The sequence below is a fragment of the Hoplias malabaricus genome, chromosome X2, assembly GCF_029633855.1.
Source record: "Hoplias malabaricus isolate fHopMal1 chromosome X2, fHopMal1.hap1, whole genome shotgun sequence".
In the NCBI taxonomy this organism is placed as follows: Eukaryota; Metazoa; Chordata; class Actinopteri; order Characiformes; family Erythrinidae; genus Hoplias; species Hoplias malabaricus.
In genome coordinates, this window is record NC_089819.1 from 39,106,595 (window position 1) to 39,120,437 (window position 13,843).

The following is a 13,843-nucleotide window of genomic DNA, read 5'->3' on the forward strand; positions in this document are numbered from 1 at the left end:
ATATGATCCTAGAAGAATGAAGCTTATCCTATCAAATACAAAAAGTAGGCTGGACAGATCATCCTGGGCACCTATCTTAAGAAAAGGCATCTCTATTCAAATCAGACAGGCCAATAATAGACTTCAGACTACACTGCTTTACTCAAGCTATTAATAAACACAACATAGCACCTTCCTTTGGCTTAGAGACTAACCAGACAGCCACTCCTTGCATCTTATAGTGACCAATGATGTCACAACCACAATACGAGACATCAATTATTGGATAAAGTGCTGAAGGCAAGGGGAGCCAGAGTCTGGGCCTTTGTCCAAAAAGCAAGTGCACTGTCCTTAAGATATTAACAACCTTCATGGCCATCTACCGTCAAGTAACTGAATCTGTCTACCCTGCTAAAATGATTTAATGCCCAGATTATGTTCCATGACAGAAGTGTAAATCTGAGTAGTAGTCATGTTTTAAAGCTAATGAAGATGGACATATTACATGGTGTTCCTTCTCACTTTTGATCGACAGCTATAATTTGGAATGAATTTCACAAGGCTACCGCTTGTATTACATGTTGCATTCCTTTAATCATCAAGAATTTTCTTCACAATCTTATAATTCAGCTACTTTAAAGGTCAGTGTGAAAGTGTAGCCATAATAATATTGGTTGCAATATTTTTATATTAGGGTTAAAGCTATCTAAGGAAACCAGAGGCTATTACTGCAGCCAAGAGGGAACAAAATGCCTATTAATGCCCTTCGTTTCACAAAAAATATTAGATCAGTGTGTCCAAAAATGTAGTCATATGGAATAGCATCAGAACCTGTATTTTTAAAGCACTAATTTTTAAATGTGGTTAACAATGAATGAACGTTTAACTATAATGCTAACATGTGGCTATCAATTTTTGTTCACTCTAGCAACATTGAATGATAACCTCTTTAACAAGCAAAGAAAAAGAAAGAAAAAGAAGAAAAAGAAAAAAATAACAGCTCCATAGTATTATTATTAGGACAGGACCATTACTGTAAAGATGAGTTCTTCCAGTAAGACTGGATTAGGAAACTGTAGTAGGAGGGGGTTAAGAACCCGTCCCTGTCAGAGGATGTAATTCCACCCTAATCTCAGAGTCTAGCCCAGATTAGGAAAACCAGGGTCACTGAACCCAATGGCCTTGAGTAGAGGGGCTATGGGTGTGGACTTCCTCTAGCTCCGGCTCTAATTGTAGAGAACCAAGCAAATCCCACTGCAACACTGTCTAATTACTAAGCAACAAAGACAAAAACATTTTTATTTGATAGAAAACTACATATACATCAGACTCAACACTGATTATACCAATATTTTTAGTATTTTTGCATCCACTATTTGGTTTCACTTCTGCTTCCATTCTTTCCAGGAGCCCTACTTTCAGGTTTTCAGGGAAATATGCAGACAAACCCACAAAGCTGCGTAGAAGAAGAAGGTCATGATCCAAGTCAATCCCAAAGACATTTAGTGATTTTGTAGTCCAATGTTCTGAGAAATACCAGAATCACCAGCATTTTTTTAGTTTTGTATATACTTGTGTGTCCATTTTCTTTTTTTTTTTTTATTATTTACAGCATCATGTTGTTTCAGAGCTATGGTATACACATTATTATTATTAAAGGATTGTTTTCCAGACTATTCTTGTAATCCATTAAACAGACAACCAGGCAGTTTTGTATACCCTACTTGTTTGTGTCATTCCCTATAGGTACCTCTCCTGGATATCCTACACTAAGCCTTTGGAGGGGTTTAAGTCACAAACTGTTGTTTACCTCTCCCTACTACCAAACTTTAGTTCCTGCAATTCCTTCTAGCTTTTGGATGCTAAACCCAACAAAAATAGCAAAGATGTGAGTAAACAAAACCATACCTCGCTAATATAAGTAATCCAGAGACAAAAAGCTGGAATGTTTCCTATTCTCATAGCCTAGTTTAGAAAGGAGCATTCTGATACAGGTAATAAGTGCTAATCTACTCAAACCACAGCAGGAAGCCCTCGCAATGCATTGGGTTGATCTTCCAGTCAACACATTTAAATTAATGAGTGAGTGAACATAGCCCACAGTAAAAGGACTAATCCCATTCCCACACCAAGGCTGCCCATATGCTCAGACTGGTGATTCCTTCCAGCTTTCCGAATGTCAAAACTTCTTACCGGATAATAAGCATACAGCATTACTAATCCATAGATAAATTTTTGTTGATCCCTTTGTATGTTGGGTGTCTCAAATGCTACTTTACTTTGCACTACAAGGCTAATAGCTGGCACACCTAATGTTAGCAAAATAATGGACAAAGCAGACACAACTGACTGGGTGGGTGCCTTATATAGTGTCATATTTATTGCAGGTGTACATATGTAGTTTGTAACTAGGTCATTAACTGACTATGTGGAGACTGGAGTAAGGGATAAGACTTTTTTTCTTATGGCTAGTGGCCCACCTAGAGCCCCTGCTGTTGCTGAAATTAAGTTAACACCGACATCCAATTAGCAAAAACGCTCAATAATTCAGACCTGCTCTCAGGCCAATTACACATATGGCTAACCCTTGTTATTCCTGACCTTGAGAACAAAACATACATGACAAACAAGTTAACCTAGCCTGAATGCACTGCTGATGTCCAAGACATTGGTTTATGAGAGCTTTGACACAAGAGTTGCGGGGACAAGTGAACATTCGTATCTATTTATATTGGAGGGTTACATGCAGCCCATTGTAAGGCAAAAGAGTCATCAAATAAATGTTTTTTTCTATATTTCCCACTATACTCCATCATAATTTCATATAAAATTTTTAGCCTTTAGGTTGTGGTGAGGAAAAAAATATATGCCATTTCTGTTACAGATATTGAGATGCCTGGTTCTAATCACTTTCTGTACTTTTGTCCATTTCTATGGAAATGTTTCCACAACTACATAAACAAGTCTATTGGAGAACACATTAATTATGTGATGATTTAGGAGTAGAGTTAGAACTGGGGATTTAAGAGCCCATAGCAACGTTAGCCTCATAGCTCCAGCTCAAACCATTCAGTTTATCATACCATTATCAAAAGTAATAAACAGACCGTTTTAGAAACAATTCTTCCTTTATTCAGGTAAACTATTTTCTTCCTTCATACATTACAAAACTGGACACACACAAAAAATATATAATTAAAATAAATTAACAGGAAATATAAATAGCAATATTTTCTCTATTAGTACAAAACAAGGCCAAGATTGTTGGTCAAATGCTGCTTGGTGTCAGTTGAAGGTGCTTTAGCCGCTGCTCTCAGCTCCACTCCCTTGCCTCTTGTGAAGCTGTAGCACAAGCTCACGTATTTCCTGCCTCTTCCTCCGGACCTGTTGCCGTGGAAACCAGCGCTCCAATCGAAGAGGAAGTTCAAAATGTACTACTGGATTCTGAGTAAGGAAAATCATGTAAAAACCAGGGAACTTTCTTATAAAATTTTGTAAGAGGTCTGATAGAAACTCAACTGTGAAAACTCTCATTCTTTACTGAGATAAAATGAGCACAATGCAAAACAATTTTTAATGAACGAAAATATCTTAAATCTAGTCTGTAAGTATGCATGTGTGTGTATAATATATATATATATATATATATATATATATATATATATATATATATATATATATATATGTATATATATATTGCCAGTCTTAATGGCTTTAGGATTTTAGGCCTATTCTTAGTTCCTAAGAGAAAATGGGTGTGAAAACATTTGTGCTTTGTGGGTCCTGTCCTGTATTTAAAAAGTGTCGGTGCTTTTCTAACAATTAAACTATTTCATTACCAACACACCTGATCCAAGTTATTGTCTCATCATCTTTTTATTACCTCCCCATATTCAGGTATGTTGAGGTATAAAACACATGACTTTGAAGCTGAATTCTCAGATTTAAATGGTTTTTAAGGGTATTCTAAAGGTACTTACTGAAATTAAAACATAGCGTATGACGTTCTTACAAATAAGTTGTATGCAAATCCTGGGGAATTTATGTTGAGAACACAATTCAGAATGAAATTCAAGTTCACTTTATAAATGAGACACCAAAGACAAATGTTTGAATCAGATAAGACAGACGTCACTTGAAATGTTTTTCTCTTGAGCACAAGGCATGCTGAAGCCACATGAAACAGTACTGAGAACAATCTGCAGAGATTTTAGGTGGTTTATAGCAAGTTCCCTGTGTTCTGTAACATTGTGTTTGGCTCAAATTCAACTCAGATCATCAGAACCACTGCAGAGGAATGCTCTTATTGCTGGAAACCAAGCTGTGTCTTAGGGTTTTGGACCACACTGTTCAGGCTGGAAGATCTGGCACAAAGTCAACAAGGAGCAGCTGAGGGATGTGTACACAGTGTGTGTGTGTGTGTGTGCGTTCATGTCTCTGTGTGTCTTATGGCAATATTTCACTACCCAGTCCATCTTTGTTAAATTTAAATGTGCCAAACTGGGCCTTTTGGTGCAAAGTCATGTAGGGAGCATTATCAGTTCCTTCAAAAACTTCCAAAGGATGAATTTTTGAGATCAGCCTAAAGCCCTTGGGAACACATTCTGATATATGGATTTGTTATTATGCTAAATTTATACAGCAATTTTTGTGCAGCAAAGTTTAAAACGCAAAGCAGAAATATGATCAAACACTGCTCAAAAATCACCAAAATGCTCTCATCTCTAAGAACAGCCTGGGCATGGTCTTAATATTTTAATGTGTGTGAGTGACAGCCCTCTATACTAGTTCTACCAAATGTTGTTTACTTTACTTTGAGCTATGGAGTAGGTGCTGGTTTTACTCAGTGTGAGCCTTGAAACAAGTCTTGTGTGAGGCTCAGATTTCCTCAGACAAATATTGTTTAGACATTGTAGAGGGGGTGGAGCCATTTTATTTGAGATATGTAAGCTTTATGCATTTTAGAACTGTCCATTCTACATTAAGTTTAGAGCAAGACTTTGGGATAACATTCATAAGAAATAAAATACATCGTGGGTCCTGAGTAGCCAGATTAATTACAACAAAACCATTAATTAGAAATATTTAGGTTCCCAGGGTTTTTAAGAAAATAACAAAATGTTTTAAGTGTAGAAATATGCAGGAAATAGCACACATTTTTGTAGCAATCTTGTTCTCATTAATACTGTTAGTATGAGTCCTATCCAAATATTACTTGGGTCCTCTTCCACCTGCATGTGTAACACTATCATAGTGTTAACAAGCTGGAAGGAAGTAAAAAGCTCCAATGCATCTCCTTCCAACTGCCAGTAACACAACATCATTGGAGTTCAGTACACTTGGTGGAAAACACTAACTGCTAATTCACTTAACATACAAAGTGTCATGCTTCTTTGACCTACTGATACCTAGAAGTACAGAGAGTTGGTCATTTGACTGATGTAACTACCTGCACTGAGTTACAACTCAAAAGATCGTCTTTACTATAGGAAGCTTGAACTGACACACATTTATTGCTAGACTGTAATTCTTGCACAACACAAGTAATCTATCCATAGGCTCAACTTGCATTTCAATAACGTGTCATTCATGCTTAGATCGGGGTTACATCTTTTGCTGTTCACAGATTAAATGCCCCCACACTCTATAATTACCTTCCAAAAGGTCTCTAAGATTATTTAGGCATTTTAAATGTAAAGTCTCTCTTCAGCATTTAATTTACAATTTAATATAAGTTCATTTAATTATTCATTTGACTTAATATAGCACATTTTGACATATGCTAATCTGTTTTTAATGTATCTGTTTCTTTTGTTTTAATCCATGTGTCCTTATTATATGCACATGCACTTCTAAGATGAGCGTAACTGTTGCTATAGATTGCTGTAGCCCTCCCACCCCCATTCAAAGGAATGCCTTCGCTCAAAGATTATAAGCATTTGATTGACTTAGCAGATGCTAAGTCATATACCATTAATAAAACCACACAAAGTAGAAACTGTAGACATACAGTACTGTGCAAAAGTTTTAGGCACATGCAAAAAATGTTGGAAAGTAAAGATGACTTAAATCATGTTTTATTAATTGAAAGACAACAATGTGCAGTACTCATTAATTAATAAAAGAAAGTCAGTATTTTATGTGATGACCATTTACTTTTTTTTTCTTAAATATTAGTCCTAGGTACAGTTTATACAGTTATATAAAGAAATTAAATGGTAGTTTTACTGAGTGTCTTGGAGAATCTGCCACTGTTCTTTAAAGAAGTTGGATTTTTCATGCAAAATTCAGGGGCCTACATTGTTTTTTTTTTTTTTTTAATAACCTCATTTTAAATAAGTTGCTATCTTTACAGACATACAATTATTATTTTTGTAACATTATTATTATTATTGATGTTATTATTATTATTAGTAGTAGTAGTAAAATAAATCTAAAATGTTTTTGTACTGACTGAGTAATGCAGAATTCATAAAATAAATATCTATAACAGAATTTGTAATCAAAAATATAGGTTGCCTAAAACTTTTGCACAGTACTGTAGCTTGGAAATTAATTGCTGTATGTGTATGTAATGTACAATGATGTCTAGCATAATAATAATAATAATAATAATAATAATAGTACTAATAATTACTTGATTAGTTAATCTTTGATAAAGTGTGGAAATAGTCTGGAACAGTGCTGTGACACTGTCAACCAACTCAAGATCATTGTGCAGTTTGTGTAGTTATTCATTAGCATTCAAAGTACTGACTAGATTCTTTTTGCCACAAATAAATGCCTTACATTTGTTTATTTATTTGTTTGTTTGTTTATACCAGTATGCAACTTGGGACACATAGTTTGATTAATTTTGGAGAATTATGTTTCTAAATGTACTGTCCATGTTTATATCTAATTATATTCAAGATTTACTCGTTTATATTTATAAAACTATCTAAATGTGAATTTTGATTTGTTTGAAAATATATGGTTCTTTATTTATATATTTATTTATAATAAATATTTATTTATTTATTATTTATTTATTTAGACTGATATACCTACTGAATTATGGAACACACAGGATGAATTCTTTTTTTTGTTTCATTACACATATTCAGTTTTAAATTAATTTCTTAAGATCCTAAGTTATAAAAAGACAATTTGCTAGCATAGGCCACACCCGGAGACACAATGGGGAGGGGGCAAACTCAGGAGGTTTTAGGCTGGAGTTCTGGGTGGCCTGGATGTGTGCGTAATGCCATGCCCCTCCACCCAGGGCTTGAGTGGTCAAAGAGAAGGGAGGAGACGGGGTGGTGGTGTGTGCGTTGTTGTTCAACAAGGGAATTAATTGAGAGTGAAGGGTATAAATAGAGTGGTGGAGAGGTTATTGGGCCGTTGTCTGGCTCCCAAAATTGCATCACTTTGAAACTTCACTTTGTTAGCATAGACCACACCTGGAGACGCGAAGGGGAGGGGGCAAACTAAAAAAGTGTTGATGAATTGCTAGTATTCGTGATTTGTATGGAGGTCGTTTTTTTTTTTTGGGGGGGGGGGGGGTCGCTGCATCTTGGCATTTCTAGCTAGATGCAGGCAAATCAGGCATGGCGAATCTAGTAAGACATCACAGTTGTCAAATGACTGGCACTTGGAGACTGTGCTGATAAGAAGTGCCATAATGGGAGCTCAATTTATTATTTTTATAAGCTTAATTCAGCTGTGGCAAGTGATTGTAAAATGGGTTGAGAATAAGCTAAAACAACTTGTATATTTATATACTCACTTGTAGAAAGCTCTCAACATACTGAAGCAAGTAGAGGCCACAGTCACTACTGTTGTCCTGCTGAGGGACTTTACAGTGGCAGCCCCTGATGCTGTCATCGTTAAACACTCGTGGAGTACCTCTCCGGACCTCCCACTCCACTTGCAGATACCTGAGGGGTAAATCACAGAGACATTTTACAGCTACAGGGAATTTGCTTTTTAGCAGATAATTTCTGGTAAAATCAACTGAAAATGGAGTCAATCAGCCATGTTAAATATCTAATTTATTGCCCAAACACTTTGTATGATCTTTACATCATTACTTGACCTTACTAATGCTGTCAATGATGAATGCCTTAAAAGCCAAACAGCAAGAGTCCAACATTGAGTCTACATCATGTTAATAGAAGAATGGGTGGCTATATGGACATTTCAGTGGAAAAGTACCTAGTCTATAAAATGGAAATAAAATTACTGGAAAAATCTAATCAGTTTTTTTTTATTACACCTCAGCAGACAGTCCATATAGATGCTGCTACCCCAGTAGCTACCCCATGCTGGAGGAAATGTGGATGTCAAGACACAAATCATTATCACATCTTCTGGGAATGTCCAAACTGAAAAATGTTCATGAGTAAACATACATGAACATACATAATGTTTCACGGTTTTCATAATTAAGCTTAGTTTTTGTAAATGTAGTCTGTGTAAAAAAATTAAATAAATAAATACAACATGGGCTAGTGGGTCTACGAAGAAAAGTTAGTTCAATACATCTGTAAGAGGCGTACTGAACTACGCTTCTTTTTTTCCAGGAAGGGAACGCAATCTCCCAGTATTTTGCAAAATCCAGGTAAAGAAAGCCCAGTTTCAGTTTCTTACTAAATGTAAGCAAAGGCTAGAGACTGACATACTTTGCCATTTTGGCAATAAAATCCAAAGTGGAGACTAGAGAAAAACATTGACCAATCTTACAAAATACTCCTAAGCCCAGAAGGAATAACTCTAGATGCATAAATAGAGAAAACGCTTAACAGAAGGAAATCAACTTGGCAGATCTTTGCATCATTAGAGTCCTAATTTAGAGTCCTGTTTAACAGCATCGTGCCTCTTTCACCTATTGATACAAGTGCTGGGAGCACCTGCTTCAAGCACTCTTTGCACTTATAGTCTATTAAAGCATATATTAAATTAATCCATCTTCACTTTATTTTTTTAATCTTTTTTCAAAATGCCTAGGGCGGCACGGTGGCACAGCAGGTAGTGTCGCAGTCACACAGCTCCAGGGGCCTGGAGATTGTGGGTTCGATTCCTGCTCTGGGCGACTGTCTGTGAGGAGTTGGTGTGTTCTCCCCATGTCCGCATGGGTTTCCTCCGGGTGCTCCGGTTTCCTCCCACAGTTGGTAGGTGGATTGGCGACTCAAAGTGTCCGTAGGTGTGAGTGTGTGAGTGAATGTGTGAGTGTGTGTGTTGCCCTGTGAACGACTGGCGCCCCCTCCAGGGTGTATTCCCGCCTTGCGCCCAATGATTCCAGGTAGGCTCTGGACCCACCGCCACCCTGAATTGGATAAGCGGTTACAGATAATGAATGAATGAATGAATGAGTTTAAGCCTAACTATTTGTATTCACTCTATATTTAGTAATTATTTTAGAATAACTAACTAAAAACATTGCACGTGTAATGCATGCAAATTGCGAATATTCAAACATGAAATTCATAGGATTAAAAGATGGTACTTGGTCTAAAAATTCTGAGAACCACTTAAGTATGTAGCAGAAATGAGACCCAATGTGTTAGCAGGAATATGTACAGAATGAAACAACTGACTGTTTTTTTGTTTGTTTGTTTGTTTTGTTTGTTTGTTTTTTTATGTGGAAATACAAATTTAATAATTGGTTAATTTTTGCAAAAATTGTATTGTGATATTTCAAATCCCCTAAATTGTTTTATGTATTTTTTTAATTATATTTATTTTTTTATTTCTCCATCCCATCTTCTTAACGTTTTGTTATTGTTTTATTCACTGTAAGAATGCAGTACATTCCCGAATGTATATAATTTATTAATATGTTTAGTCAAAAAACAAATATAAAAGGCATTATTAAATAGAAAGTGCTGTAATATTTTACATGCAATGTACATAATAATAATAAAAAAAAAGACACAAAAGAAGTCCAAGCTGGCCTACACGAACCCCTAACTCTAGTTGAACTTAAATAACCCTTCATCTTACTGTTAATATCACCTGAGAAGACATTTGCCTGGCTTTCTTGTGGGGAATGCAGGTGTTTCTACTGAATTCTGTTGTTCATAAATTTGAATTCTATGGTCTACCCCACCAGGCATGATGTCATGTTCTATCATAAAGCACTTTTCAAATTTAAATGAGCTGAAGCTTGTCTTCACCTACACCACATGAAGAGAGCAGAGTGTATTTTTAAGGCCAACAGACACACACACACACACAGATTTGGCTCACAATATTACCAAAACACTTCTGAATATAAAAGGCAGATGTGTGACTGAGAGGACTATACCATATAGAAGTTACAGGATTGTATACCTGAGGTGACTCTAGAGCAGGTGTGGCCAACCTATCTAAAACAAAGAGCCCAAAAAACAAAAACATTTGTACCAGGAGCCTCAAGCTATGTATTTATGCAAATAAGTATGCATGTACACAACTACCATCCTACAGCAACCATAACTTCTTATAACAGTCACAAACTGAGTCCACTCCAAGAAGAATCTTTGGGAGTGGACTGTGCATCATTATCTCTGTTTACTTTATTCTTCCACTGCTGCAGTGGGATAGCTTTGGAACAATACTCTGAAACTAACATTGGATATTTCAGAGCAATATCTGAAAAGAGAGTATTTTAAGACAGAGATAGAATGTCAAAACCAAAATCTCCTCACACTCCTAAAAGAAACCTCTCTTTCTTCCCCACTATTCTGTGACACAGTGGCAGGTAATGCAGGGGCTTCTTTTAGCTGTGTGTAAAACGAGTGTGGTTCTAGGACTGTCCTGCTGAAAAACAGAACAGAAAGAACAGTGGGAATAGGTGAATGTGAGTCTCCCTGACCACAGCTCCAGAAACAGATGGAGTGTTTTGATTTCCTAGCATTTTTCTTTTTACAAATCAGAAATGGGTTGTTTCCCATTTGAAAATGAAAATCGATTTGCCTAAAGGTACACAGACCCAACGCCCATTTTTATTTTGTACAGGAAAACAGCCACACGTGGGTAGGGATCCACAGGTTGGCAACCCCTGCCCAAGACTAAGAGTAATATGCCAGGGCCAAATGTTTTATCAAATGTTGATAAAAATCAGTTAACAAGACCAGTATTAAGGTTCCGGTTTAGTATAAGCATCTAGGTACTGATATTTTTTTTATTTGTCCGTTTATCTTGTAACACCCAAAAAGTGCTGACTCTCGGAACTACAGATAATGCAACATACCTTAGCTTTCATGGAGAACACCAATAACTGACAATTATTCTATGCTAGCTAACAGACATAGTGCAAAGAGCAACTGGTTAATAGATAAGCACAGGCACAGTTCACTTTTAAACAAGGATATGTCTGCTGGTGAAACAGAGTAGTATGATTAGTAGTAGTATTATTTGTAACTTTGTCTTTGCATATTACATGTTTGATTGCATACACTTCCAAATGAATACATGAAAAGGAATGGTAAGATGAACTCACTCTCGTAACAGTGTGTATATGCGATAATGATAGGACACCTTCAGGGAATCCATGATCAGAATACAGGGCCTGTAACAAACAAGAGAGAAAGACAAATAAAAGGTCAACCTTTGTTCTGGATGTTAATTTTATAAGCAACTTAATAGTCACAAAGTAACTTATTAGTCATTATTTTGTTAGAACAGAAATTCATTCTTGCGATTAATGTCTTTACAACCTCTTTCATGATATCCTACAGATTTGGTCATCATGCTGGACAAATCTAACATTTCTATATAAAATATAGAAAATTATTATATTTATATTATATTTTCATATAAAATACAACTTGATTATTTTTTACCTTCTTGTGACCTTCTCTCTCTGACAGTTCAGAACAGTACAGTCCTGAAATGAGAAAAACTTTGGTCTCAAAGCCTATTCAAGCTTTCTTCCCACGCAGCAATTTATATTATAATTTTGCATTCTCCTGACAAGTGGGCAATACTTATCTATTTAAGATACATTTAGCAGGCACTATGCTGCTATGGGACCGGTTTTTGGACACTAAGCACAACATGTTTCCTCAGCTTCTGAGGCAGTGGGAGGACAATTTTATTTTGAAAATGGCTGAATTATTTACTGTTGTCTTTCCACTCAGTGTGTTCAGAGTGAAATTTACTTCTTAAACAAAAGCTTAGTTTAAGAGTGACAAGTTGAGCTTGTTAAATGAATGAATGAATGTCATCTGCCCACAGCATGCTGATACTTCTGACCATTTCTCTACTCGAGTCTTAGCATATAAAAATATCAATAAAGACCCTAACATCAAAATGCATGGCACTAAACTCTGAGGTGATGAGGTGAGCTGAGGAACATAAAAGGCCTGCTAAGTGCAGTGGGCTTGGAGCAAGCAATGAGGACTTCATTTTCCAAATAATGTGTCTTGATCCGGCTGGAACTCTGACTAAACATCTGCCTCTCTAGATAGTGCCAGTAAGAAAGCTCAGTAGGAATTCACATACATTTAAAGAGACATCTTTTTTATATATTTGCCAAGACATTTGTAGTGATGCTCAAAAATTATATAGAAGAGTACTACATGCCCATTATGGTATCTAACAGTCACCTGCATTGTGTAGTACTGGGCTGAAGTAATCTGCGGTAATCTGTGAGGACATGCATGACATTTTCCAGGACTGATTGCACCTTCTGTCCTATGTCATAGATTCATAAGACATTTGTTTGCCGTTTGAATAAGGCCGAATGTCTCAATCAATTATGTGATCTCAGTTCATGAGTTCAAAATAAGGAATCAATTTTACAGGACTGTTTGCACATTCGCAGTTCATTATCATTATTATTATTATCATCATCATTATCATTTTGATCTGTGTGAGCTGCCATGCAGACTGCCTGTGCTGCTCAGTCCCTGGGAGCAGAGAATCTTCAAAGAGAGAGCTGTGTCTCCCACAGCTTCATCTCTGGGAGCAGAGAAGCCAAAGAAGAGAGTTGTGTCTCTAGCTCACAGTCAGTCCCGGTCCTCCGATGAGATGTGCTAATGGGGATTCTCTTCTATATGAAGCACCCCAACTTAGTACAGAAAGTGGCTAGATATTCTTAAAAATGTATTTATTCATTTAAATAACTTGCTAGAGGGTCTGAAAATCACAAAATTCAGTGGCAAAGTTACTAAGTTATACTGGCTATACCGAGCAACTTTAAGGTGACATTTCTCAAAGTTGACAGGTCATGACTTAATAAGTGGGTGGATAAAAGGGATGTGTATGTGCATATATGCGTGTGGGTGTGTGTGTGTGTGTTAAGCCAGCACTCACAGGCAGGTCATTGGACTGGTGCTTTGTTCCCTGTATACTTCCTGAAATCACAGTTAACACAAACACAGTTTCAGTCAAAAGTCTGGGCAATAGTTAACCCATTATATCGAAGTGTTGATTTCAGTAGGATTGCCCAACCTTCCCCTGTAAACAAACAAAATCTCCTTATAATATTAGCTCTTTAATTGATATAAGTCAACAATGAACTATCCCCTAACTTTTGGTGCTTGTTGCCCTTTACCTCTCAGAGGTAAAAGAAGTAGACACTGCATTCATGTCTGGATATTTTATGATTTCATTAAAAAGATAAACCCCTGCCTCTGTAGTTATTTGTTTGGATACAAGAAAATGGCTTTTACTGAAAACACACCACTTCAAACGGCATATTTTAACATTTCAAACCTTTGAGGGGGTTTTGGCCTAAATGCAAATATCTGAAACATTCACTCATGGTGGAGGGGTACATGCACGGCACAATATGGGCATAATATCTTCAAATATATGAAAATATTTATTTCTGATGCAACACTATTTTACTATTATCATATTTCCATATAATACAAGGTATCTGTACTGGTTGTTT

At 36.4% G+C, this 13,843-nt stretch overlaps 1 protein-coding gene across 1 annotated transcript in view; it reads right to left on the reverse strand.

Annotated features, from left to right (window-relative positions):
- Nucleotides 1–3,111: 3,111 nt before the first annotated feature.
- LOC136676862 (sentrin-specific protease 7-like) overlaps nt 3,112–13,843 on the reverse strand; it is a 68,762-nt gene continuing 58,030 nt past the window's right edge. Inside the window, exons 18-22 of the mRNA XM_066654130.1 lie at nt 13,261–13,301; nt 11,787–11,830; nt 11,444–11,512; nt 7,748–7,898; nt 3,112–3,423 (exon numbers count right to left, since the gene is read on the reverse strand). Of these exons, the coding sequence (XP_066510227.1) occupies nt 3,280–3,423; nt 7,748–7,898; nt 11,444–11,512; nt 11,787–11,830; nt 13,261–13,301 (449 nt within the window). The 3' untranslated portion in view covers nt 3,112–3,279. The remainder of the gene's footprint in view (nt 3,424–7,747; nt 7,899–11,443; nt 11,513–11,786; nt 11,831–13,260; nt 13,302–13,843) is intronic.